Here is a 27,797-nt window from a genome sequence, read left to right on the forward strand (position 1 = left end):
AATCCGAGCTCACATACAAGAGTCTCCAAGCTGCAAAGATCTCCGTCGGTCTAATCCTAGCCTAGTCTGTAGCTCAATAAACAAGGATAACCACCAGTTGATGCAGTGCGCTGCTGATTTAAAACCCTGCCGGATGCCTGAAGACTAAGAGCGACAACCACTTCTTTTATTTTTGAAAATTCTCGACTGCTAAATCTGAGCGTCCCATTCAGCATTCCTGATGGAGAGGTTCAAGTCTAACGGAGGAGAGCACGTTAACGCTGCTTATGATGCCACTTTGGATGAGCCTCCTGTCTACCAGGAGCCCAGTGAGAACCGGATGATTCGGCCTTCGGTGGTCAGTGCCTTTGGCCATGACACTTTGGACCGAGTGCCCAACATTGACTTCTACCGTAACGCAGGCAGTATCAGTGGTCACCGAGCCGTGCGACCATCCCTGCAGGAGCTCCACGATGTCTTTCAGAAGGTAAGTACACGTATATTTTTGAGTAGTCTAATATTCAGAATGTTGCTCATTGCCACACATATTTTCTCTCTTATTTTCTCCTTGTCCTGCAGCACCTGATCTACTCAGCGTGCTCTCTTGTACATGACGCTTGTTTCTCGTCTCAATAAAAAAGACACCTGCTTTCATCCCCAACCGATTGCTTTGCTGAAATGGCTGTTCTGGTCCTGTAGTACACAATTCATTAACCCATGTTAAAGACTCAGTAAGACAGTTTACAGTTGTCTAATTGTGGTCGCATCAAACTTTCTCTCCAAAGTTCAACAAGTGTCATTTCCTGAAATAAAAACAGCAATCAACGCACTTGACACACTTCACTGTTTTTTACTGCTTTTTATAGGCTGTATTGCCACAGACCTGGAGTTACATGTTGCTACAGTTTATAGGTTGACCGAGAAATGTTTTTCTGAACTCATAAAATTGGAGATGCTTCCGCGCTTGTAATCTGTCTTGTGTTGGAACATCCAACGGATTACTATTCTTAAATACACGTGTCTTAATTCTTCAAAAATCAGAGATCTATTTCACAGTCACAAATATTTAACTGTCAAAGATAATGTTGAAGAAAACTAAATGCATACCTCAAAGTGAAGGCGCTTATATTTCCACACGAGAAACACTTGAAGACGCTCCTTTTCCTTCTGATCAAAATTATGCATTATCACCAACTACTCGAAAGTCACAATCACTGCAAACATAGCTCAGTCATTATATTTTTCATCGTTTGCTTTCCTGTAAACTCCTCCAACAGAACGGAGCGATGTCTGTGCTGGACACGGTCAAGGACGACGACGAGGAAAGTGAAGGGACCCCCACCGATGATGTGGAGTCTGCTGATCCCATGCCCAGCAACAAGAAAGCAGTCAAGTTTGGCTGGATAAGGGGAGTCCTGGTAAGTTATTTTGGGGTCACAGAGAGCCTACATGCCTTTTCACGAACTAATAAAATGTTCCGGCAAAAGGAGGCACCGTGTGTCTCGTTAACACAGCAGTATGTTGTCCACACCAGAGTCGTTCACGCTTACTCAAGAGCTGCTCGGTATCGTTGCTGCCTCTGGCATAAAGATATAGAAAACATTATACCGCTATATAAGCTTTTGTCTTGCACTTTTCAAAAATGTTTTGAAATGAATAGAAATACATCATTGAAGCTTGTGAAAATGTATAAACTGAAATTGTTTATTTCTTCCACAGGTGAGATGCATGCTGAATATCTGGGGTGTCATGCTCTTCATCCGGCTGTCCTGGGTATTTGGTCAGGCAGGCTGGGGTGAGTGAAACTAGATTTTGTTTTTAATATCTCAGCATTTTTTTTTGTCCGAGTTCATCACTTTCTTCCAATAGAATTAATATGAGGTTGGAAACTGTAGTTACTGTAGCTAATCTTTTAAAACCCACAGTAGAGTTGATTTGTATAAACTCGATAATCTTGTCTTGTCTATTACAACCGCAGGTAGATCATACAACTCTGTGTTCTGAGACAAATTACCAGCAGTTGTAGGAACTTGGTGGAATTAAGGGATCACAAAGTCCTCCACTCATTAGCAGAGAAACACTGAATTCAGGCAGATTCAATTGAACGGAAGTTACTGAGCTCACATAATGATCTATACGTATTAAAGATCTGTTATCAGAGGCAAACTTAGACAGGCAGCTGATGGAAAGACAGAGAGAGAGAGAGAGAGAGAGAGAGAGAGAGAGAGAGAGCGAGAGAGAGCGAGAGAGCGAGAGAGAGAGAGAGAGAGAGAGAGATGTGTGGGTTCGTTTCTAAAGAACTTATTGATCAGTAGCAGCTTCTGTTCAGGCAGCGTAACTAAATGGTTTTGCAAAGCTGAGAAAGCCGCTGGCAGCAGGCAGAGCAGGTACAGCAGATGAGTATAACTTATTGCCTCTGGGCTCCGTGTGTGTGTGAGTGTGTGTGTGTGTATGTATGTGTGTGTGTGTAATGCAACAACTGAGTGACTTGCAGTTAATAATTGTTATTCTAAAGTGTCACATTTGTGCTTTCTAGGTCTGGGAATTGTTGTCATTCTTCTCAGCTGTGTGGTCACGACCATCACCTGCCTCTCCATGTCTGCTATTTGTACCAATGGCGTGGTCAGAGGGGGTAAGTTAGTGTACTGCCAAAGCACCCAACACAACTTCATACCAGGAAAAGCATGCAAACATGATAATTGAATTCAGCTATTGACCTACCTCTCATGCAAGTGTTTCACTCATAACTCATGAGAGCCACTGCGGTCAACAGAAAGAAAAGCATTATTTATGAAATTATATTACCTGAGATAACGCACACTGATTCTGACAGAAAATCTCTGACAAAGAAAGTGAATACACCACAAGGTCACTGTGTGCAAATAAAGACACAGGACTCAAAGCTGTGTCTGGATGTCACGTTTCAAAGCCTCTCCTCTGTTTTACAACTCATCAAACTTGTCCGGCCACCAAATCAATCAATCAGTGATGTGGTGATTAATCATCCACTAATGTATTTGTGGGTGTGTGTGTATGTGTTTGTGTGTGTGGACATTTCAGGAGGAGCATACTACTTGATATCTCGCAGTCTGGGTCCAGAGTTTGGAGGGTCGATTGGTCTGATTTTTGCCTTTGCCAATGCAGTGGCTGTGTCCATGTATGTGGTGGGCTTTGCTGAGACGGTGGTGGAACTACTACAGGTCCGTGATGCTGTAAAGCTGTCATAGGAAAAAAAAGAAAAAAAGAAAATTAAACACATATTTCCCAAGTATTTATCAATGTACTGAACTGTACTTCTTTTGGTCACTCACAGGACTTTGACTCCATCATGGTTGATGAAATAAATGACATCAGAATCATTGGCTGCATCACGGTGGTGGTGCTTTTGGGTATTTCAGTTGCTGGAATGGAGTGGGAGGCAAAGGTAAAGAATAAGCATCATGCAGGTTCTAATTTAGTTGTGGAAATGGATCCCATCTCAAATGTAATCAAATTCAAATATTTGTCCTTACAGGCACAGCTTGTCCTGCTCGTTATTTTACTGGCGGCCATCGTGGACGTATTTGCAGGAACGTTCATGCCTGCCCTCCCTACAAGGAAGTCCCAAGGCTTTTTCGGTTATAACAGTAAGACACCCCACTTACACCATTGCAATACCCTAGTTACAAAATAGTTATTATTTTCATTTACCCCATATTGTAGCATTTTCTGCATCTCACTAATCTCTCTGTCTTTTGTTTACAGTGGACATCTTCATGGAGAATTTTACTCCAGACTTTAGGGGGCCTGAAAACTTTTTCTCTGTCTTTTCCATCTTTTTCCCTGCTGCGACGGGTATCCTGGCAGGAGCCAACATCTCAGGAGACTTACGGGTAACTTGTTTTATACAGAGCTTGTTTCACAGAGGAAAAAATCCTCAGTATATAGAACATAGATTTACAACCAAAATTCATTGATTAAACATGGAACAGTAATTTTTTTTCTAGCATTAGTCAATATTGATTTTTGACTATATTTTCCCCACATAAGCATGTTACTTCATAACCAAAACACATTATTTTACAGGACCCCCAAGGAGCCATACCTAAAGGTACCTTGTTGGCCATCCTCATCACTGGTGTCACCTATCTGGCTGTGGCCCTTTGCGTATGTAAGTATTGTCACTCATAAAACCCAACTAAAGTGACCACAATTATTCATTTGAGAGAGTGAGAGAAATGCTTATACACAATAATATTACCCTTTAGAGGGCAAACCCAGTAACACGTACAGTATTGTGGATCATTTACAAATATTCATACAAGCCAATAGATTGTTTAAGTGAAACAAAAGAGGATTTTACATGAACAAAACCATGAATTCTGCTATCTTCTTTGGTCAGCTGCTTCTGTTGTCCGAGATGCCACAGGGAACGCCACAGGCCTCATCGCTCCTGGAACCGTGTGTAACGGCACAGCAGTTGCTGCCTGTAAACTTGGCTATGATTTCTCGTCTTGCGCTGAGGAGCCGTGCGCCTATGGCTCAATGAACAACTTCCAGGTATTTGGTCTTTCAATTTAATCTGCAGACATGAATGTTTCCTGTCGCCCTGCTTTATCACTAACCATCATTCCCGATTCAGGTGATGACCATGGCGTCTGCGTTTGGCCCTCTCATCATTGCGGGAACCTTCTCAGCCACCCTTTCTTCTGCTCTGGCTTCACTCGTCAGTGCACCGAAAGTCTTCCAGGTCAGTAACTCACCACGTCGCCTGAAGTCTGAAGGTTTGTTGGTTCTGTTTTCCTAACCGAAACACTGTCCCACATTAGGCTCTCTGCCAAGACAATATCTACAAGGCCCTGCACTTCTTTGCTAAAGGATACGGCAGGAACAACGAGCCGATTCGTGGATACATCCTCACATTCATCATTTCTGTGGCCTTCATTCTCATCGGTCAGTTTATTGATCTATTATGGTAGCACAATAACTTTTGATCAATTTGTGAATTGTGTTCATCCTCTTTGTGTGAAATCAGCCTCACAAACAGCTCTTTAAAAAAATGTACGTTTGACATTTTGAAATTTCCATTTATATCATAATGGATGGCCACATGATGGCGCAGTAGTTAGGATTGTCACCTTACAGCGAGAAGGTCTGGTTCAAATACCAGCCGAGGTCTTTCTGTCTGGAGTTGGCGTGTTCTCCCTGCATGCATGTGAGACTAATTGGTGACCCTAGATTGCCCCTAGATGTGAGTGTATGTGGTTTTCTGTCTCTGAGTGTTTGTCTTGTGATGGACTGAAGACCCGTCCAGTGTGTATCATGCCATCGCATATAGTAAACTTGGTTTGGAGCCAGCGCTCTGCAACCCTGAACAGGTTTCAGCAGTAAAGAAGTTGGATGGATCATAACAGACAGTGGTGTCCATGCATTACGGTCCACTTGAAAGAAAATTTTGATTTCTTGTCTTGCATGGTTTTGGACATTATGAAAAAAAACAAAAACACTAATTTGACTAAGATTTAATTTGTCTTCATAGGTGATCTCAATGCCATTGCACCCATTATCTCCAACTTCTTCCTGGCATCCTATGCTCTCATCAATTTCTCCTGCTTCCATGCATCTTATGCCAAGTCTCCAGGTAGGTTTCTACAAAGTAGCTTATAGATGAGAGATATCCCTCTTCGGGCTCAGTATTTAGACTTTTAATTATGTTTTTCCTTTGTAGGTTGGAGACCAGCATACAAATACTACAACATGTGGCTGTCCCTGCTGGGAGCTCTGCTCTGCTGCGTTGTTATGTTTGTCATCAACTGGTGGGCTGCCCTGCTGACTTACGGCATTGAAATCCTCCTTTACATTTACGTCACCGTCAAGAAGCCAGGTGAGCTCGCCTGCATGATTTCTTCAGAAGTGCTGTAGGGACTGTGCTGTTTTGCACAATTAACTTGTTGGGATCCATCCTTTGTTTTCCAGATGTGAACTGGGGTTCATCCACACAGGCAGTGACATTTGTGAGCGCAGTCAATAACGCTATGTCTCTCACTGGTATTGATGATCATGTCAAAAACTTTAGGTGAGAGTCTTCATTTCGTCACTGGTGTGCATACTGTATATAGATTATTATAAACTATACACCGTTAAAAAAATGTCTGTGACTAAATCATTAAAGCTGAGTGACAGCTCATGTAAGCTTTTCGCCCCTCGCTCAGGCCTCAGATGTTAGTACTGGCGGGCTCAGCACGGGCCAGACCAGCCCTTCTGGACCTGGCTACTTCCTTTTCTAAGACCTTTGGGCTTTGTATCAACGCTGAGGTGTTGGTGGTAAGTTATATTATAATCTCAGCATTCAAATTAAAAAATTGTACAATTCTGGTAAATTGTATATTGTTTAGAAAATCCTTAGAGTCGGTTATCACCTAAAACTGTCTGAGACTACGAGTGAAAAAAATGGTAGATTTGTTGTGACGTGTCATTCTTTCAGGGTCCGAGAGCCGAGGTCCTTCAAGAGATGAATGCTGGAATGGAGAAAAACCAGCTGTGGCTGAGGAAGACCAAACGCAAGGCCTTTTATGCAGCGGTGGCCTGTGACGAGTTCAGGCAAGGAGCTGACAGCCTTCTGCAGGTCAGTGGGATCGTAGTTCGCTCACCTTTTCCCTCAGCGTGTCCTCGGATCAAAAGTCAGACGCCAGTTTAGCAAAAACAACTTTTGCACGATCAACATGTTGACCCATGTCTTCCTTTGGTGAATGAGTATCTACTGCTCTGTTATGACTCTGGCCCAGATATATCTCCACGATCTGGCCGGGACCTTAGTGCAGGAGGAAGAAGAGACTTAATGAGGAGCAGGAAAGCGGGGTTATGGCTCTGCCTATCACACTCTGGAGATAAGACATCTGTTCATTGTCAGGATTGCTTACTTCAAACAGCATGGCAGATTAAAAGCTATAATTGATTAACACTGCATTGGATGAGTCCCTGCAGACAAAGTGAGATCCGTTGAGTGATCTGGTCATAACTTCTTGGTTGTAAAAACGACTTCATTGCCTTCTTGTCTCTGCCATTTGGAAACTTTTAGGAGAGAGTTTTCCCCTCTCTGCAGTTGAGAAACCAGGCAGGGTAACATGGTGCCCGTGTTGCTTTCAGTTTATTCTGACTTTAGAGTTTGAGCGTTATCATTGTTTTCACAGGCCTCTGGTCTCGGCCGCATGAAGCCGAACACACTGATGATGGGCTTCAAGAAAAACTGGAGGACCGCAGGCACAGACTCAGTGCAGAGTTATGTGGGAATACTACAGTAAGTCACAAATAAAGCACTGATATCTGACAATAACAGACATTTATAAATTATTTACTCATTGACACACTTGAGAGAGTGGTCTTTAAAACTTTTACGTTTATTCAGGTAAGTGACTATAAATTATGGAGTTCATTCAAAATACACACAATACTTCTAATAAGTCATACTTAGGGCAAATAATACATTTAATTTTGTACAGTAAAAGTCAATAAAATGGCAGAAACCTTTTACAGAGATTCAATTAGATTTTTGTCCAATTTTGATCATTTTTGGATGTGGAATGTGGGTGATTTTGGTAGATTTAATTGTTTTTCAACATATATTTGTATATAAAAACTACATTACAGAGTTTGAACATGCGTTATATATCCTCAAATTTTCAACTTCAAGTGTTCTGTAAATGGTTAATCTCACTAGAAGATCTGTTGAATCCAACTAAAAATCTTTTTTTTCACAATCACTGTATTAAATTTGGTACATTTCCCAATATATTGCTGTTAAAGATGACTATATATTGTACTTTATAGTGAAAAAAAATTAAATACGACTGAAAACATTTGATGTGTGGACATACAGTCACTTGCAGTGAGTTTATGTTCAAGCATGCGTTTTTAAAATCAATTTAAAAAATGTTCAAATTGATTCCTAGTTGCTGCTAATTGGGTTCTCTGATTGAGACACAGACATGATTTATAGTTTTGGGAGAAGCAGGGGAAAAAAAGCACCCCAAATAATAACTTAATAAAGGGTAAAACACAGAGTTGAGGTCTTTATGTTGAGTCGTCTTTCTCTTCTTGATAGTGATGCCTTTGACTTGGAATATGGAACAGTGATACTGAGGATAAACGAGGGACTGGATATGTCCCACATTGTCGAGGATGAAGGTGAGTTGAAATGTTTTTTTTTAAACTAAATGATTCTGGTGTGAAAGGATAGACAGAAAGCAATATCCAGTTGGTGGATAGTTTCCCATTAGTTGTTCACAAAGTTTGTTTGAAATTGTGGGAGAAAACTTTCAAGATTACAGTTTAAAACCCTATTGAGTCCCAGTTAATCATATTTGTGTGTCACCAGATGAATGTCTCAATGTGCCTTCAATGATCAGGTTTTCATGTTTTAATTCTCTTGTGTTTTCTGCGTTTGTTGTTGCTGTTATTGTGGTGTCACCGGGTTCCATAAAACTATAAATGAATTACTGAGCAACAGTGCTCGCATCACGGCTTGGAAAGTTTATTGATGCAGCAGCTACCGTTCAGACATGAGGAAATTCAAAGTGGTCCACAAAAAACTTTTGAATATATTGAAATAAATGATCCAGGGGACTTTGAAATTACATTTAAGATCATTAATGACAAGTGTGAAAAGCAAGACAACAAATAATCCAAAACATTATAGTTATTACCCTTATTTTTTCTTCCATCAAAAGCAGAAATAATAAATCACACAGATGTAATACAAGACAGCAGAGATGAAAAACACAGAGCAGTCATAACATTATAACCACCGACAGATGAAGTGAATAACCCTGATTATGAATAGCTTTTGCTTTTAACGAGTTTGTGAAAGGTAAACTTGATATGTCTACATGACTGGGACAGTGCATTTTTAAAGCTGCAACTCAAAAACTGTAAACCAGTGACACTAACTAACAATTCATTTTGAATGCACTTTACATTTAAAAAGGCTGCAGAAGCTGATGCTGGTTTTGATCTGCACGATATAAGGCATTTGTTCATTTTGGCCAGGCTAATATATAGAGACTTGCAATAGCAACATAACATGCATAAAACGGCCATCATCAGAAAACAATGACGAATAATCTAATAGACCAATGAATTATTAAAAAAAGAATATCTAACCCAATTAAAAGACAACTTGATGGAATTGTAAGTATCTTCAGAGTTTTTGAACTACAGAAATATATGAACTATTATAATGGGAAGGAACTTGACCACCACTGTTTCAAAGGGCCCACAGTCAATAATTATAACAAAACAACACTGATAAACAAATGCACTTTGTTCTGTAGATTACAGGTATTTATTACTGTCAGGTAGTTGGCAGACACAATGGTAAAATAACAGGCAGTTTACAGCTGTGACAAAGTTGAAATCTTAAAGAGACGGCGAATCATATGTAAAAAAGGGCCACGGTGATAAGATATTATTTCCACTGTCTTTCAGATGAGATGATGAAGGCAGCAAAGGAGCAACAAGCACTTGAGAATGAGATGATGCCAAATGGAGGAAAATCCAAAAGCTTCTTCAGAAAGTCCAGGAACTCTTCTCAGCAAGTGCTCACAACAAGAGGTATCTCATTATAGATTGTTTGTCTTTTTTTGTGAAAAAAAAAAAAATCCAAGACATTTGCAGCATGAAAGTTATTAGATATATTGAAAATGGAAGTGCCTTCCTCAATCCCCAACACACTCGTATTTTCTCTCCGTCAGGCAATAAAATGACATACATTAAAAAAATTAAACCAATGACACATCTTTCTTTCTTTCCTTTTTTTGGAGAGGTGGGAATAATTTCTCTACACTCACATTGAGATATAATTGAATCAACCACTCCCACTAAAAAGGTCTCTGACAGTGTAATCCAATAAAATGGTCGGTTTCGTTCCAGTTTGAGGAGCATCCCGTTAACCCAGACGGCAGAGTGTGTGTGGGGGGGGGGCGGGGGGGGGGGGCTTGCAGCCTCTCACTCTTTCACACAAACACACACTGGGCACCGAGCTGCGTCTTGGCAGGGCAGCAGTGGTCCTGCATCCAACTGATTGGAACATTACAATAGAGCAATGGCCACTTCTGCTGATGTACAGCCTGTTCTTAATGTTTGTTTGCGTTTAGCTTTCCCATCCAACTTAATCTTCTATTATGTACAAATGTACTGTGTATACATTACTTTAACCTCCCACTGATTCTTTTCTTCATCCAGCTCTGATTTTCCAAACTTTTTTGTCTCTCTCTTGCAGTGTCAGTGTGCGGCCCTCCGCCTGCTCAAGTTGTCAAAATGAACGAGAGGCTGAAAGAAGCCGGCAATCAGTTTAAGAAGAAGCAGCCTAAAGGCACCATAGACGTGTGGTGGCTGTTTGATGATGGCGGTAAGTGTTGATTTGTGGACACATTGCCTCTACTTGTGCACCGCCCCTGTAGACTGTAACAAACACACCAAAAAAGGGACTGGATACATCCTCTGTCATATCGACATAAATCAAATTGAGCAAAGTTGTAACCATTGCACAATAACAGCAGTTCAAAAACAAGGAATAAATGTGTTAAACTGGCAATTGTTAGTGCAGTTAAATCAAAAATCTATTTGCTTCTCTAATATCTCCCTGTATAGCTCACTCGTCCACAATAGAGCAAACTCAAAAAACTAGAGATAATATAATTATAGTAGTTGCAGAAATGACCCTAATGATGTGAGAGGACAGTCGGATTTCTAAGACACCAAAATGAATGGATTGGAAAATCTTTTAAAAGAAGAATGTTTTTTTTCTTTCCGTCAGGCCTTACCCTGCTGCTCCCCTACATCCTCACCACCAGGAAGAAGTGGAAAGACTCTAAATTAAGAATCTTCATTGCTGGGCAGCCTGGACGCAGCGAACTGGATAAAGAGGAGTGAGTAAACAAATTAAGGGCTTCACTATCAATTATGGCTTAATGTGTGGAAGTGAGATTAGGTCCATTAGCTGGCAAAATCCCAATATGAAAATTCATGAGCCCATAACATCACATTAAAGAAAACGAGATAAAATGATTGCCCGCATTGATATGAAGCCTAATCGATGTGTGATGATTTGACTTGCAGGATGAGCTCTCTGCTGCAGAAATTCAGAATCAACTGCAGTGACATCACTGTCATCGATGACATCCACATCTCCCCCCGAACTGAGAGGTATCTCTATCGCATTCCTGTCATATAATAGTGAGCCAGACGTCGCCACGGTAATAGTGGAATTTAATAGGGTTAGTCCTAACCCTAACCCAACTGTTAATATGCGTTCATCATATGTTTGCAAATGAGAGTTTCTCAAAGTCAGTTCATATTGTTATCTGCATTCCTCCAGCTCGAGGAAGTTGGACGAAATGATCGAGCCTTTCCGTCTGCGTGAGGGGACCAGAGACACCGAGCATGCCGAGGCCATGAGGAAACAGCACCCCTGGAAAATCAGTGACGAAGAGCTGAGCACTTTTGATGAGAAGGTAAAACCTAATGTCATACAGGGCACCATACAGGACACCTATAATGACGCATGTACTAGTAATATGTGATTGAAATAAGATTATTTTAAAAAGTGAATGTTTTTTGGGGCTTTTTTACAGACAAACCTCCAGATACGACTGAATGAGCTCCTTCAAGAACATTCAAAATTAGCTAACCTGATTATTGTGTAAGTATCAACAGTTTTCACATACCGAAGTCATTTTAATTAACTATCATATTACATTACATTACAATATATTATCTTATATTATCTTATATTATATTATCTTATATTATATTATATTATATTATATTATATTATATTATATTATATTATATTATATTATATTATATTATAATTATCGAATAGTCACTTATTTATCATTTCTACACTTTGCCCTTTGCAGGAGCATGCCCATCGCTCGTAAGGAATCCGTTTCTGATTTCCTCTACATGGCCTGGCTGGACATCCTGACAAAAGATCTCCCGCCAACTCTGCTCATCAGGGGCAACCACAAGAGCGTGCTCACCTTTTACTCCTGAGCACCTCGTGGCTATTAATGCGAACAATAGTAGAGCTGGAACATTCAGCCATTTTAAACTAAATCCAGCTGAAAACGTTTATACACCAGGAATCATTCAAACATGCAAGAAGTTAGGGACACGTGTTTTTTTTTTTTCTCAATAAAACTTCACATTCCGTCTAAAATGTTTTTATATTTTGTTCACTTTTTCTCAGTCTGATAAGGTTGTCTATGGAAAGTTGTGTACATTGTAAAATGAGTGCTTGAACTTTGTGAAGTATTATATCCCCAAGAAAAGCATCTAAGCACAACACTGTAGTTTATGGCGACAAAGAAAAAAGCCAGACTGTTGCAGCCTGGCTGTTTGCTGCAGCCAAAGTTCAATACTGCCAGATGTACATGCATAAATGTATTAATTTGATGTCTATGAATGAGTCTGAAAGTGAAGTTAGCAAAACAGGTGCAGTTAAAGCTTCTTGCAACATTGAATAAGGACTAAAAATATAGTTAAAAGTGTAGACGAGAAACTAAAAGTCATAATTTAGGGGAAGGAATGAACCTGGAACATTCAGTGAACAAAAGCAAAGACACAGCTGCAAAGGGTACACTTGAGTGACTGTGATTGTAAAGTAAATGTACATAGTAGACATATGAATTCAATACAAGTAAATTAACAGGATTGCATTACCTTTGTTACTATGTGTTCATCTAAATATATGGTAATATTGATTTGATCTTCTTAAACATATTCACTTTGTGTAAAATACATAGCCATTATACAGTTGTTTACCTTTTCCACATTGTCATTTCAATATCTGTAATGTTACCATCACGGTACACTTGTGATTAAATGTCGTTGAAAAATGTAAATCCAAATCATTTGTATATTTTAGCATTGTGAAATTTTAGCTTCTTATGAAAAATGGAACTGTGATCACATAGGATAAAGACTTTAATGCAATTTTCTACCTGTTTTACCAGATTCCTTTATAGTCGGCAAGTATATGGGATAATGTATATTGGTGTTTGTCTATAATAAAGTCTCACTGGTGGAAGAAACTGTATCTTTGTTTGAGTACCGAAAGGTTGGGAGTAAATACCGTTGCACATGAGGGAACACTAACAAGGATCAACAGACCTGGGCAGAGCTGACAGCACTCAAGGGTAATAGGAGGGAGACACCTGCAGGGAGCAGCACTTTAGGTCAGACATCCAACACCACATTAAATGTGAACAAGCATAAAAACATGATATGCGAGGAATCGTGAGGACTTCGGGAAAACAAGCCATAAATGCAGGGCAATAGATTAAAACAACAACAACAAAAAAACCCAATACCATAGCAATGTGTGTGTCACTGAACTATAAATTCTCAATTCACAGCTGGGAATAAAAGTTGTTATTCTATGATGATTATAGCTTGCAACAAGGTTTCTGTCACTAAATACTAAAGAAAATGTGGAATGACGAGTATTGGATGTGTATATGACACCCGAACTGCCCTGCTGATTCATCCTCTATAGGAGGCAGCAGTGGGCTGAATTCACCTCAACTGAATGAGGCTGAGATGGAAGATAAGGTCATCGATCATAAGTGTCGGTGCGTCATACTTTTTGAGTCTCTATACATGTTAACATGAGATTAGACAATCAGATTAGTGTAGTGATGTGTGCCCCATTGAGACAGTTGTAAGTTTCAGTGTTGATGGACTAATGACCCGTAATGGCTTTCCCCCCAGTGTACCCCGACACCTTGAATCAAATAAAGAATTACAGAAGATGGATGGATGTATTAATAGCTAGCGCTTTTGTCCCAAAGTGATAAGACCCTGGTTTGATTTGTCACTCGGGGACTTTCTTTCAGGGAATTACCTCCTGTTCTCCCACTTCAAAGACATGTTTGTTCGCTGGACTGTGAATTATGCAGAGGCGCGCACGGATTGTGTTGCGCCGTTATTTATTGGCAACTTGTTCAAAAGAAGCCGCATTTGTTTGCATTGTGAATGACATCTGCAATGCTTGGTGGCTGACTGAGAATGAGGAAATGAGGAAATGAGGAGATGAGGAAGAGGAGGCAGAGAGGAGGAGGAGGAGGAGGAGAGGGGAGGAGGAGGAGAGGGGAGGGGTGGGTAAGAATGAGGAAAGAGTGGAGGATGACTTAAATAATGGATTTTCAGTAAGTTGTTAAAAATCTATTTACAATATCAGCACACTTATTGACATATTTGTGTTCTGATATATTCAGATATTTACAGGTCAAAATATTTACATAATTATTTACAGAAGTAAGCGCTTACGTACAAGTTTGTTGAATGTGCCTCCTTCAGTTGCAGATATGTTTAAACCCTTCTCGCTGTTAATTGGTCAGTTGGGGCACGTGATTGATGACGAGTAATATAAACAGGAAGTGGAGACCGTCTCAGTCTATGTCCTTCTGTGTACTTCTTTGAAGAGTGAGACGAGGACAACACATCGACGCCTCACGTTATACGATGACGTTATGAAAACAGCATGACAGGCACGTTGTTGAGGCGACCGCCGCTTCAGCTCCGCTCGTGGGTTTGTGACGCTGCTCCGCGTTTCTTCGGAGGACACTTCCACACTCAGGTGGTGCCTCATAACAAAGGCAAGCAGGACGCTGGGTGTTCATGACGGTAGCTGTGCTAGCCTGTCATCTCTGAACTATCCCGCAGTATGTTGTGTCACATCTCGATCATTTGTTGGTCGCATTAACAGGACCGACGCGACGCTAAAGTTAGCTTCCAATTCGTCGCTTCCTATTTCAGTTAAGGCTGAGTATTGTTTTCACAGATACAGTCAAAGTTTGACATATATGAAGCTTCGCCTATTGCAAAATCCGCCACTCTAGTACAAAAACCGGATAATCAATAGACAATATGTCAAGTTAGTTTACCCTGAACTGGGATCAGAAGCTAACTTCAACTCTCGCGAGATTCCGCCGACGCCGTTCAGCATATTTAATGACGTGTGGGAGGCGGGGCTAATTTGGCGCGACTTCAGGGCGGGAAATTCATTCTCACATAAACTGTGCCGCCAAGGAACTGGAGCAGAGCTCTGGAGAAGTGCACTGGTAGCAGTTAGGTAGATTTAGCTTATTTATTGTGCCGTCGAGGTTTATAAATGCTGTGAACTCTTTGTCAACATGCCCGTCCTAGACGTAACAGACGCTTCTGCAGTCTATCCATCTAAGAAGGCCAAGACGGAAACGAAGCCAGCAGAGGAAAAACCCATCCTCAGATTTGCTAAACTTTCTGAACATGCTACTACACCTACCAGAGGCTCGGCTAAAGCTGCAGGATATGACCTCTACAGGTTGGTTTAACTTCAATTCAAGACAATGTTTCAGCTCACTGACTATGTGCACCATAGTTAGAATTATATGAATTCTGTACAATTCTAACCGAACTTGAACTTCAAACAGTGCCTATGATTACACCATCGGTCCTATGGACAAGGCCATTGTGAAAACAGACATTCAGATTGCTGTACCACATGGCTGCTATGGAAGAGTGGGTGAGTGTTTGACTGCTACTCCATGTTTCTGTCAGTTCATATGTATTCCACTGAAAGGCACATCACACGTTTCATCTTGTTTTGTTTTTCTTTCCAGCTCCACGATCTGGACTTGCAGCCAAACACTTCATTGACGTTGGTGGTGAGTCTTTACCTACATGACTAAGCCGTTTGCACACACATGTCCATAATTTCAATCCCTCTAATAATAAAGTTGTTCCCCTCAGCTGGAGTTGTAGATGAAGACTACAGAGGAAATGTGGGTGTTGTGCTCTTCAACTTCAGCAAGGACTCATTTGAAGGTGAGCTGGGCCTTCTATTTATTAAGGAAGCATTATGTTCTGCTTCATGTTGACACTCTGTGGGTACATTAGTGATAGTTGGGTGAATTTTTCTCGCTGACAACCTCTCTTATATGATGTGTATTATTCCTCTTGTTACCTTTTTAAATAGCTCTTTGACTCGATTGTATTTTTGGGGTTGTTTTTGTGCTGCGAAATGATTGTGGAGTCATCCCACACTTCCATCAGGGATGCAGATCCAAGTATTGATGTACTTGAACACTCACTCCCCACAAAGAAGGGCCCAAAGTATTTGTGTTCTCTGGTCCATGCAACACATTCAGGTCATTGGATCTCTGCAGAAATGTGTCAAAGTGATCCCGGTGATGTTTCATTAAACATGACACTTCAGTATTCTGCTCTTCACTGCATCCTGTACAGATTGTCACACAGACGTTAATAAAGGTGTTTGTTAACTTTTCACTTTGTCTCTCCTCAGTGAAAAAAGGCGACAGAATCGCTCAGCTGGTGTGTGAGAGGATCTGCTACCCGGATCTGGTGGAAGAAAAGGTGACCCATTTTTGATATACATCTATTCTGTTACAGTTAATTAAAAATGCAACGAAGTGGCATCACAATGCTGATGAATGTATCTTTTACAATAGGAATAAGAATATTTTAAATTACTATTTTCTTTGTCTTTTTTAATCTTTTCTTTCAGACTCTTGACGAGACGGAGCGTGGTGCCGGAGGTTTCGGGTCAACAGGAAGCAACTGACAGCTGAAAATGTGCTAAAAGTTTCAAGCTTCTGTATGTTACATTTATGTAGATTATGTGCAAATAAAGATGTTTTTTTTTTCATATTTTGATGGGTCAACTCTTCTCTTATTTTCTTGAATACGTTTTTCATAATAAGTAGGAAGAGAAAATTTAAGTCTTTCAGATGTCCACACGGGGGCAGTGCAGGACAAAAGCAATATCATCAGAATGTCCACAGATCAGCCATAACGACCACCTGGATAGCATTGTAAAGGTTTTCTACCGTGGTGCATTGAGGCATGCCCTCCACTGAGGCTGTGGTATCTGACTTCAAGTAATGTTGGCTGTGATGTGGGCCCTCCATCGGCCCACTTCCACGATCCACTTTCGACTTAATACCGGCCATTAAAGACTGCAAACACCTGACATAAGCTGCAGTTTTTTTAAGATGCTCTGACCCAGTTGTCCAACTTGTGAACATTTTGTCCACTCTTTTGCACCGTCATGATAGATGGGGAAACAGCAGTGAGTACATGTACACCAAAAAATGTTTTTATTGTGAATTTACAACTAAACCCTCACTGATGTGAACAGAGAACACAGACTGGTGTCGGGCTGGTCCGCGGCAATGAAGCACTGATTTTACTTGTGAGAGATTGTGTGGCCAGGAAGACCTCAGTGCATAATCATGAAGGCCCAGGTTTGGCATCATCAATGTGTTTTGTGTGCATGTGTGTGTGTATGTGTATGTGTATGTATACACAGTTTATAAAGGAAGTAGTTGGTCATTATAAGCACCATTACAACCCCCACTATTCCAGGGGCTTCCTCTAGTTTACAAAGGCTTCATAGATTAAAAGTGGCATTGATTATTACAGTATAAACACAATGTACATGTAGTATAGAGGAGAGCAGACAGGCTATGAAGCGAGCTGTTACGACTGCAAAGACATGAAATCTTCAGGACGGCTGTTGGGATTGTCTTATTGACTACTGAGTTTTGAATAGTAGTACAGTGCATTCATGACTTTATGTGGATGTGTTGCTAGCACCAGTAAATACGAAATATTCTAATCAGTAGGAAAGATGGAAAAGCGTAGTTTAAATATGCAGTAGAAGTCATTCAAGCTCAGACATGGCTACATCTCAATAGTCCATAGTTTGTTCCTTTCCTCTCCTAATAAGTCTCAAATGTTTTTTTTTTTTAAATGTATTTCTTTTTCCAATCTTCAATCCTTTAAATTAATATCTGAAGGAAGGAGAAATGAGTTAACTTCCAGGTTTGTTCAGTCATATACCTGAGGGGAGGAAATGAATATATTTCAGACTATTGGGACTCACCCTTCTTTTCCTTCAAAACAGGCTGAGTTCTAAAAAAAACAAAACAAAACAAAACAACAAAAAAACAAAAACAAAAACCCAGCTTTCTGCAGTCCACATGCCCTTCAAAGTGGCACCTGATTCCACATATCATCATACAACAATAAACCCTACAATTAAAAACCCTATTTACGCCATCAATAGTGCGTTAAACACAGCTGGAGTTGCGGGTGGGAGCAATATGTGTTTCATTTGCCTGTAATCTTTCACACTACCTCATTCAGCTGGTATTTCTCCACAGAAATTGTATCTATGATATGTAGAATCATCTTTGGCTATCAAATGACGCAGTCCCTCTCCCTCCCACCCCCTTTCTTTGTCTCTTTGGTGGCGAGCGCTTCTCCTTGTAGGAGCAGGCAGAAGTTGCCCCCAAACTACCGACCCAGAGTCAGAAACGTTTGGCCTTTGTGGGGAGTGAGAGGCTGACACCGGGTGAGCAGCTGCTGGCAACATCTGCCTCTCTCAGTCTGGTGATGGTTAATGGAGGATGATCTGCACCCTCATCTTCAGTACGTCTCCCAGCTGTCCTGTGAGGTAGTCTTTATCGTGTCTGTCCTCCAGCTCAGCCAGTTCCTTCTTCCTGAAGAGGGGCATGCTGCTGATCTGCAGCTGGTACGCCCCCGGCACCAGAGCCTTCCTCTTGCTCAAATGCAGGTAGCTGACGCCATTTCTCTGGTTGATTTTGAAGTAGCCGTCTTCGTTTCCGAAGTCAATGTTGTAGCGCACGTGGTCACTGAGCGTGGATAAGGCCGGGGTGAACTCGAGGATGTGGTCACGGTTACTGAGGTCGCTGATGTTCAGGTGGAACCGGAGAGTATCTTCGATGTCCACACTGGCCAGGCTGACTACTTCTTCAGTGAGCTGCAGGTAAGAGATGATCCAAATGACATTAAGAGGATTTAACATCAAAAGGATAAGAAAGTACAATTTCTTCCTATTTTCTCGATTAAAAATCTCTAAGACGTATTACAAGGAATTTCCTCCATTGTGGAGAAAAACACAATTCTGACACATTCTATTATTTGTTTTGAAGATTTAAAAGTAGTCGCGTTTAAACACGGTGAGTCAACCATGACTTATTTCTATATATTTACATATTTTCACTGAAACTGCTTTGAAGTCGAGGGAGCGTATTCAGAATGTGACAGTTGCTGCTGGAGATGAAGTACACATCACAAGCAAGTCGTGCCAATGCTGTTGATGCAGAGAACACATGTTATTCTTTACTGACTATCTCTTCTCATTTGATGTGTTTTGACTTCCGGCCTCTGTATGATTATTGCAGCAATCCCATCTTAACGTGTTTCACCCGTTTCTACCCCCCTTGTGTATAAAATCTGTACCAGTTCGTCTTTTTTCACAACAATTTCTTAATATGTCTCAAATAAATTTTTGACTGCCACTTGGTTTTGCCAAATTATCTGGCCTATATGTGTAGCGAAGCTCCATCCATCTCCATCTACACACAGATTACCTGCATGTTTTCAAGAGGTTCCTCCTGGGTTGAGTTGGTGCTACGTCGCTTGCGTCCCTTCTTTGGGTAGCCATTAATTTTGCATTCGTAGCAGGCCTCGGGGGAGAGCGAATTATCATCTGCTTCACCCGCCTCCCCGCCGGGGGTGCTTGTAAAGCCCATGCCAGTGACACAGTGCCTGAAACATAAACAAGGCCATCAGTCTAAAAGAAACACCTTCGCGAAGCTTCCTATCACACGGACAGCGGCAAACTCGCATACCCTTGCCCTGCTCGGAAGTATCCAGTCGGGCACCCGCACAGGTAGCCCCCGTCGGTGTTGGAACAGCCGAATTTGCAGGGGTTCTGGGTGGTGGAGCACTCGTTGATGTCCGAGCAGCCTCCGCTGTTCTGCTCGTAGTTGAAGCCAGTGGGGCAGAGGCAGCGGAAGCTCCCCAGGGTGTTGTGGCATGACGCTCCCCCGCAGATCTGGCTGTTCAGACACTCGTTTTCATCTGGGTCAGGAGGAAGTGGAAGGGAAGTAAACAAACCAGGGGTCATTCAAGTTAAAGGACACAAACAATACTGGGAAAGTATGCCATGTCTGCAGTGAATATGAAGAATGATGCGAACTAAAAATAGGAGTTTGACCACCAAAAAAATGTGTGCAAGATGTTGAGTATTTCCTTTTCCACGTTCACTTGACGGGGTTAAACTTCCAAGGAAAAAGGGTTAAAAAAACATGTGAGAGATATTTATATTAGAAGGATAGTGGAAGTCGTATTGTTAAATCAAAAAGTTTCCACGCCGGACTTTAGCTGAGAGCGTCAAGGTTTCATGCGTTCTTATTTTAGCAACCAAAGAAACCAGGAAGCTCTAAAGGAACTGATCAAATCTGGTATAAAAAAGTACTTGTCACACACCAACACACTGGTTCCACTGGTAGTGCTGCAGGTAACCTTGAGGACAGCTGCACCGATATCCACCCACCAGGTTCTGACAGCCATGCTGACACCTGTGGTTACCGTCACACTCATCCATATCTGTCAAGAACACACAGAGAACAAAATTACTACAGAAACCTATTCATGTCTGTGATTAATCAGCCGGTTCGGTGTTCGGACCTTCACAGCTTTGTCCATTGGGATCTAATGAGAATCCCCGCTGGCAGTCGCAATTGAAGCTCCCTGGAGTGTTTTGGCAGACGCCGTTGGAGCCGCACATATTAGGGTCTGATGCACATTCATTGTTGTCTGCAAAAGAAAAGAGCGAAGGTTCAGCTGAGGGTAAAACTGGAAACATGATATAAAGGCTGATTATGGTCCTGATTTGAATGTGATGAGTCACTTTAAAACTTTGTACCGATCTGACATCAGTCATTTAAAAAGACAAGGCAGATTTTTGGGTTGCACAGTCTGATGTGCTTGAAAGGTAAAATTCCTCACTTACTCAGAGTGAACGTTTACTCTGAATCTCCACAGCAGTTGACATTCGGTTCCAATTTTCACTGGAAATTTATGACACATATTTGATTGTTGTGACTCAAATCAATACAATCTGAAAACTATTATGTTGTTTAAGCTGTTTGGAGACTCAAAGTGTTGAGGCATGTAAACTTTAAATCTCAGCAGTTGGGTGCGTAATCGCAGGGTCTTTTCAGAATTGTGTGAGATTCTAAGCTCAGGCTAAAACCCATTCAGATATATTTTTTGAGGTGAAATATGTCTGATTCTGGTAAAAACATGGCAAGAGATTAGACTGTATAAGTGACACATAATGATGTATCCTTATGGAGCCTGTAAATGCTCCTGAACAACAACTTAGAGTTAAAATGTTTAAGTGACACGTATTTCAGTGAGTGGCATACAAAGTATTCTGGCTCAAAGAACATTTGTAATCTTCCCTTTTGCTGTGAATGTTCCAGACATTTTAGGTCATCTGGATCAAACTTACTTTCTGTCCTCAGAGCTAGAACAAAACATGCAGAAGCTGCTTTTAGTTTTTATTCACCAACCCTCATTTAATTTAACTGTTCCACGAAGCTTTTATACTTTGATCTCCTCTTGTTTTTAACCTTTTACTGTTTACATCCTTTTTTAGATTAGTATTTGCGACCAAGGATTTCGGTTTGTGTTTCAGTGCTTTACATAAACAGATCAGAATGTTACAATTCATAGAATGCAAGTTGTTTTTCCAATTTGTCTTTATAGCTTAATACCACATCCACACCGACTGGATGTCATTTTCCTGGTGTAAGTCCTCAGTCAAACCTGAGGGTCCCATGTCTTTGACTTGACGTGAGGTCATGGGAGCTGCTTTATGGCCTGGAAAAAGAGCTCGTGGTCGTCAAGGTGATCCACTGCGATGTTCCATAACAAAGCATCGCTAAGCCGACAAGACTACAAACCGGTCCGGCCTAATAAGATCAGTGTGATATCAGCCGGAGTCCATTAACACTGACAAGAAGGAGCTTCAGGGGTCCTTTTGAGCTAAACTGGAAGACACTATAATACAAGAATGAAATGTGTGTGTGCAGGGAAGCACACATAGAAAACTGTCATAATTAATGTAAAGAGCAATTCACTAGAATCTGACAGGTCCTGAACAAAAATAACTCAAAAGTTGTAACCCTGGCCCACAACTCACTAAAATGTGGCGGGTCCAAACTACTTTGGAGTCGTACTCACATACCAGTAAGACCCTCAGATTAGAAAGGAGAGACCCTCTGATACAACAGCACCCACTTTCTTTCAGTTACAGGATGAACTCAATGAACCCAATAACGGCAAAAAGGGTGAAAAGCCATAGCTAATTCAAAGCCTATCTGGAAACCATTTCTTTCAGACGTTTTCTGTTCCATATTTAGCATGGAGGATTCATATTTGTGATTCTTTTCCACCTATTTCTGGTCCCCAGCAGGCCAAAGTGAGCTCCATTGGATGTGCTTCCTTCGTTTCAAGTTATTGGGCTATTTCCTGTATCAGCTCTACATCCGGCCATTGAGGACTCTTTTTCCATCCGTTCCGAAATGATTGATTTACAATCTTTGGCTGTGATGCAGCCTGGGTTATGTACCTTCAGTTTTACACTGTTTTGCTATTTTAAATAGCTTTCACTTCTTTTTCATGTTGTAAAATCACTTGTTTGAAATGCTTTGTCATTTCAACCTGAATTTCTTTGCAGTTTATGTATTTTTTTTAATCATCCGTTGGCCCTGTATGGGTTTTGGTATTTGGTAATTATTTTGGTTGCTGTTGCAATTGTGTTTGGACTTTGCAAAAATGGCTTAAATATACTTGAAGTCAAGATATTCTTGTTTGTCGCTGTATATATATATTTTTTTATATGATTAATGCATTTTTATTATACAGTTTGTGGCAGAGCATTCTGATTGCACTGCATTTTGGGGGATCTTAGATCTTAAAACTTGAATTATGTCCTCGTGTACAAAATGTGCTTTAAGCATTTACTAGCTTTGCTGTGATTGTGTATTTACCAATGCAGGCAGTGTGATGCTGGGTGAAGCCAGGAGGACACTTGCAGGTGAAGCCACCGATGGTGTTCACACATAAGAACTGACAGTTGTGCTGTTTGGTTGAACACTCATCCAGATCTGTGGGGAAATCAAACAAACAAACAAAAAAAAACAACCCGAAATGTAAAGATGTACATGGAATAAAAACTGAGATTGTACAAACGGTTCATGCAGTGCATTGGAGTCGATGTGTTTGGAGTTGTGTCAGATCACTGCGTGCTCTACTGTATGGGGGCTGCTCTCAAATTCCAGTCCTTCTACAGTCACTGACCTACAAATGAACTGCAAATGAACCAGACACCGGAAACACAGAGGGGTACAGGAGTGGGGGGGGGGAACTAAAGCTTTGGTAAATAAAGATGAAAGAGGCACTCAACACTATGGAGCTAACCTATTTAGTATCTGTAAACAAGTACGATAAACAGAAACACAGACAAATGTGCTGTGTCACAGGCTCTGGACACATGGTCCATCTTCATAATCAAGTATTTGCACGTGCGCACACTATGTGAGACGAAGCGTCTCAGGACAGTGAGCAGAACACTGGCACAGGGCCCAGCCCACTCAGCACTATGGCAGATCTAACCTGGGAACCAACCCATGCACGAGGAGAGTCACTGAAATCGACTGATCTGAGAAGCATCAGACTTAATGTCGGCCACATTTGAAATGTTTAAATATCACCTTTGCAGCTTTTTCCATCTTCCTGCAGGATGTATCCTCGGGGGCAGGAGCACTGATAGCCTCCCTCTGTGTTCTTACAGATGAAGTTACAGGGCTTTGGTGCCTGGATGCACTCATCCACATCTAGAGAAAGAGGATGAGACGTAAAGAGGGGGAAGACAGAGTGAGTTTGATTCTCAAGCCAGAAATTCCATAAGGGGAGATGATGAGACGGACAGACTGCATTTTTCAGAGGAGTGTGTGGGAAGTCCACCCACATAGTTTCAGTCCTTTACTAGACAGCAGGAATGAGAACGGGAGGTCGGGAAAAGAGTCCATAAAGTGCAAATTCTGGAGGAGAACTTGAGCCTTACCCACACACAGAGTACTGGTGATGTCCGTGGTGTAGCCGGGTTTACAGATGCAGCTGTAGGAGCCCAGAGCATTGATGCACTGGCCGTTCTTGCACAAGTTGCCCATCACACGACACTCGTCGATATCTGGACAGAAAATAAGATCCCAGACAATCCTTTCAGTATTTGTGGAAAAACTCTGCAATCTTTAGTTCAGTCGCTGCAAAGACAATGGAGTCCTGAGCAGGGAATATTTCTGTGACTCAACCATACTGTATGTCATATCCTTATCCATTTCGAATTAATAACAGAGATCAGAGGGAAGGAAAAGTTAAAGCTATTGTGACTCGTGATTTAGGGAAAAGTTAATGAATAAAGGAAAATAATGTCCTACTTGAGTGCAAAATACCCTTAAAGAACGATCAATTATGTAAAATAACCTGTGGGATGTTGACTTTTATTTCACAGTGTGAATTAAATCATACTTAAATGTTTTCATCTGTGAGGTACCTCTGCCATCAGTAGTGTATCCAGGACCCAGAGGACACATCTTCTTGAACTGTGTGGTCCCTGGCAGGGGGCAGAGCTCACAGTTTGTGCCCCAGCCTCGGCCTCCATCGCAGCAACATTCGGACTTGGTCACCATGTTCCTGTTACTGGAGGTCATCTGACAGAGGGTGGTCAGGACTTCAGTGTAGCAGAAGCCTTCACGGTTATCTGAGGGTTGAAAGAGGAGGAGGAGGAGGAGGAGGAGAGGGAGCATGAGTGCCAGACAAAGAGGGCCCAGGGGAGGCTGACCAAACCACCCAGACAGGACCAGGCCTGACACAACCAGACGTAAATAGATAACCCACACTTCTCTATCTGCACTGTCTGTAAGGAGAGAGATAGGACTAAAAACCTCACAGCCTGCAAAGTCCGTCCAGAGTTCTTCTCTGCGAGTTCATCGCAGTTATTCAGTTTATATTTAGACTTGGGCAGGAAGGCTCAGGAAGTACTTCCCTGCTCCTGTCTGGTGTCTGGATAGATTTTTTTTTTTTGTTGAATGAATGAAACAATGGATGCTGTTATGGAAAAAGAATGATTTTTAACTGAAATGACGCACCAAACATTCTTCTAAATTAAGAACATAGAATTATTAAAAAACAAAAAACAAAATCTATTTGCCATGCTTGAGTGACGAGTGAGGAGTCAGCTGACAAAGGCTTTGTAGTTCATTCGTGTGAATAAGTACGATTTTTCAGGTATCTGCATTTATAATTATTATGCATGTATCTGAGTCACTTTTTGCTCCCCAGACTTGAATGCAAATACCGATACTTTCTCCTCCTTACCTTCTAACTACTTGTTAGAGCTATTTTCTTATCTCTATGAGGAAGATTCAGAGCTGCATTGAAAGAATCAAAGCAGCTGATGTTAACTTATCAATACTGATGGTGCAAAAGAAGAAGGATTTAATCAAATTCTTTGATCAAATAAAGTCACACTTATTGTTTACATACCAAAAACCAGTGCTTTAAATGTTATTCATTGGGTTTTATTTAAAGTTGAGTCAAATTCAGATGAGAAACATCAGAGCACAGTGAATACAAAACAGAGAGTCAAAGTAGATGTGTTTTTGTGTAATGATAACAATATACATACCGATACACTCAGTCTGTGTGGGGTTAGCGTTGAATCCTTGGTCACATCTGCAACGGTAGCTTCCTATTGTGTTCTCACAGCGGCCATTCTTACAGATGCCTGGTTTTGCTGTACACTCATTCAGGTCTGAGAAACGCGTATACACACACACACCACGTTGAGTTAAAATCGACACATCTGTTATATGTGATATGCCAGCCTTGAGTGAACAAAAACTGATCACAGAGCACCAATTTCACTACTTTGAAACGTGTACGACTGAATCAAACCTTGAATATGGCACAGAATGTGTAAAGAAGATCCTCAATTTAATTTAACTGATTAGGACAAAAAAAGGCCAACACATGACATGATAGTAAGACGTAATGATAATTACCAGTGCAACCGTCTCCACCCGGCTGACGTGTGTATCCAGGTGGACAGATGCACATGTATGTACCGATCAGGTTCTTGCAGGTCATGCCTCTGCCGTCACAGTCATCGATACCATCTTCACACTCATTCTGATCTGGAAGAGAAATGGTAAACGATGAGGAAGTGGACGTAAAAGTGTAATTTATATGCGTGTGTGCGTGCATGTGCAGCAGTCACGGCAGTGATGTAACGCAGACACTCGTGTGCAGCACTCCAAAGTTTAATCAAACCACCCAATCCGACACTGAGCTCTGTAGTGCTAACAGACGTATAGTGGTTGACTTGGTGGTCTGTTTGGAACTGTAACGTAAACAGTGACGTGATAGACACTGACGGGTTCCTCCTGTCTCGGAGCTTCCCTCCAAACACAACCATTGCTATGGTGACTGAGCTATCTGAGAGAGCAGCGGTGTAAACAGTGACTCGAGCGGCTACGGTTTTTCAGTGTTTTAAGTTTATCCTGGAGAGAGAACCAGTGAGGATCAGCAATGGTGTTATGTAACTTCACGGACGAAGCCAGCTTGTCTCTTCTTGGTACTTAGTTTTTACTACCAACTTTCCAGTAAACGGACCATGTCTGAAAGAATGTAGTGAGTGAGTGAGTGAGTGAGTGAGTCATTTTGCGGTGGTACCTTTACACATCCTCTTGTCTTCACGCAGCACGTAGCCAGTGGGACATTTACACTCATAGGAACCGACCACGTTAACACAGCGGAAGGCACATAGGAGAGGATTCTGGGCACACTCGTTGATGTCTGCATCAAAAAAGAAAAGAAAAAAAGTTATTTTATTATCAAGTGAAAACGATCCATCCATGCATGAATTCAAGGCATCGTCATCTCTCTCAGCTTAATGCACTTGTGGGGCCTCCCCATTCAGTCAAGAGATATAATCTCTCTTATGCGTCCTGGGTTGAGGCCCTGTGGTTCACTCACGACCCATCGGAGAGATTATATCTCTGGAGGTGACTCGAGCGTCTCTAATTAGAGGCGACCAGGAAACACCTCAACTCGCTTGATGTGTCACACCGTCTCCTGACACATCCTCAAACCATTTCTGACTCTCCAAAGGCCACATGCTGTCAAACCTAGCTTTTGCAAGTAACAATGTTAACAGAATCAAAGAGAAAGGACGAAACTAATCGACCAAATATAAGTCCACGTACCTTCACAGGTCATCATTGGCCCAGGTTCGAAGCCATCTTCACATGCGCACTCAAACCCACCGATGACATTCGTACATGTGCCGTTGCCACAGGGATTGCCGATTTCACACTCATTGGTGTCTGTAAAGATGAATATCAAAAATTTTTTTACAATGTAAGATGAACTTTTTTCTGTAGTACTTACTAAATGCAGCTAATACACTTTTGTGTGCAAAGTTTACTATCCTAAGTGCTGGTAAAAAAAACCTAATCTTTTTCTTCTGACCTTATGCTTAAACATTTGCCAGTCAAAGTGGATTTTGGTGAAAATGGGAACACATTCACAAAAAGCACATCAAGAATGTCTGGAAAATTCGGGAATAATCTACTATGACTTTTGTTAACAATTCAGCAAAAAAAAAAAAAAAAGCTGCAAAAAATTTGCCATTCAAAGCAAATGGGATTTTGGTGAAAAACACATAATTAAAAGGACACTAGTTGGCACACAACATTTAGTCTGAAATCTTCTAGTTACTATTATTGTCCAACAGTTTATAATTGTTACGAAAAATTGACATACTGTCACCTGCAATGAAAATAAAGAAGGCAAACTGCATTGTTCTTAGGTGTAAAATAAATATTTCA

At 41.2% G+C, this 27,797-nt stretch overlaps 3 protein-coding genes across 4 annotated transcripts in view; 2 read left to right on the top strand and 1 right to left on the bottom strand.

Moving 5' to 3' along the window:
* Window positions 1-220: 220 nt before the first annotated feature.
* slc12a1 (solute carrier family 12 member 1) lies at window positions 221-12,012 on the top strand (the record flags this gene model as incomplete). Its single annotated transcript, XM_080500299.1, has 26 exons — window positions 221-466; window positions 1,257-1,397; window positions 1,699-1,774; window positions 2,516-2,611; window positions 3,040-3,179; window positions 3,293-3,403; window positions 3,494-3,605; window positions 3,724-3,851; window positions 4,045-4,129; window positions 4,361-4,518; window positions 4,601-4,708; window positions 4,788-4,911; window positions 5,498-5,599; window positions 5,687-5,842; window positions 5,935-6,034; window positions 6,171-6,282; window positions 6,443-6,583; window positions 7,149-7,255; window positions 8,060-8,142; window positions 9,442-9,567; window positions 10,235-10,363; window positions 10,772-10,883; window positions 11,074-11,160; window positions 11,333-11,468; window positions 11,589-11,656; window positions 11,877-12,012. The coding sequence occupies 26 exons, from the start codon at window positions 221-223 to the stop codon at window positions 12,010-12,012; spliced, it is 3,120 nt and encodes a 1,039-aa protein (XP_080356425.1).
* A 2,389-nt stretch (window positions 12,013-14,401) lies between these two features.
* On the top strand, window positions 14,402-16,671 carry dut (deoxyuridine triphosphatase). The gene is made up of 7 exons (XM_080502029.1): window positions 14,402-14,618; window positions 15,169-15,325; window positions 15,435-15,526; window positions 15,624-15,668; window positions 15,754-15,828; window positions 16,307-16,377; window positions 16,529-16,671. The coding sequence occupies exons 1-7, from the start codon at window positions 14,504-14,506 to the stop codon at window positions 16,583-16,585; spliced, it is 612 nt and encodes a 203-aa protein (XP_080358155.1). The 5' UTR covers window positions 14,402-14,503; the 3' UTR covers window positions 16,586-16,671.
* Window positions 16,672-17,097: 426 nt separating this feature from the next.
* The window catches only part of fbn1 (fibrillin 1), a 67,834-nt gene continuing 57,134 nt past the window's right edge, over window positions 17,098-27,797 (bottom strand). For both annotated transcript variants that reach the window (XM_080494663.1, XM_080494662.1), the window contains exons 54-66: window positions 27,174-27,293; window positions 26,641-26,763; window positions 25,971-26,102; window positions 25,595-25,720; window positions 24,461-24,667; window positions 23,972-24,097; window positions 23,619-23,741; window positions 22,896-23,012; window positions 20,524-20,652; window positions 20,323-20,442; window positions 19,683-19,914; window positions 19,422-19,599; window positions 17,098-18,808 (exon numbers count right to left, since the gene is read on the bottom strand). In XM_080494663.1, the coding sequence (XP_080350789.1) occupies window positions 18,425-18,808; window positions 19,422-19,599; window positions 19,683-19,914; window positions 20,323-20,442; window positions 20,524-20,652; window positions 22,896-23,012; window positions 23,619-23,741; window positions 23,972-24,097; window positions 24,461-24,667; window positions 25,595-25,720; window positions 25,971-26,102; window positions 26,641-26,763; window positions 27,174-27,293 (2,117 nt within the window). In that variant the 3' untranslated portion in view covers window positions 17,098-18,424. The remainder of the gene's footprint in view (window positions 18,809-19,421; window positions 19,600-19,682; window positions 19,915-20,322; window positions 20,443-20,523; window positions 20,653-22,895; window positions 23,013-23,618; window positions 23,742-23,971; window positions 24,098-24,460; window positions 24,668-25,594; window positions 25,721-25,970; window positions 26,103-26,640; window positions 26,764-27,173; window positions 27,294-27,797) is intronic.

Source organism: Blennius ocellaris (assembly GCF_963422515.1).
Source record: "Blennius ocellaris genome assembly, chromosome: 1".
In the NCBI taxonomy this organism is placed as follows: Eukaryota; Metazoa; Chordata; class Actinopteri; order Blenniiformes; family Blenniidae; genus Blennius; species Blennius ocellaris.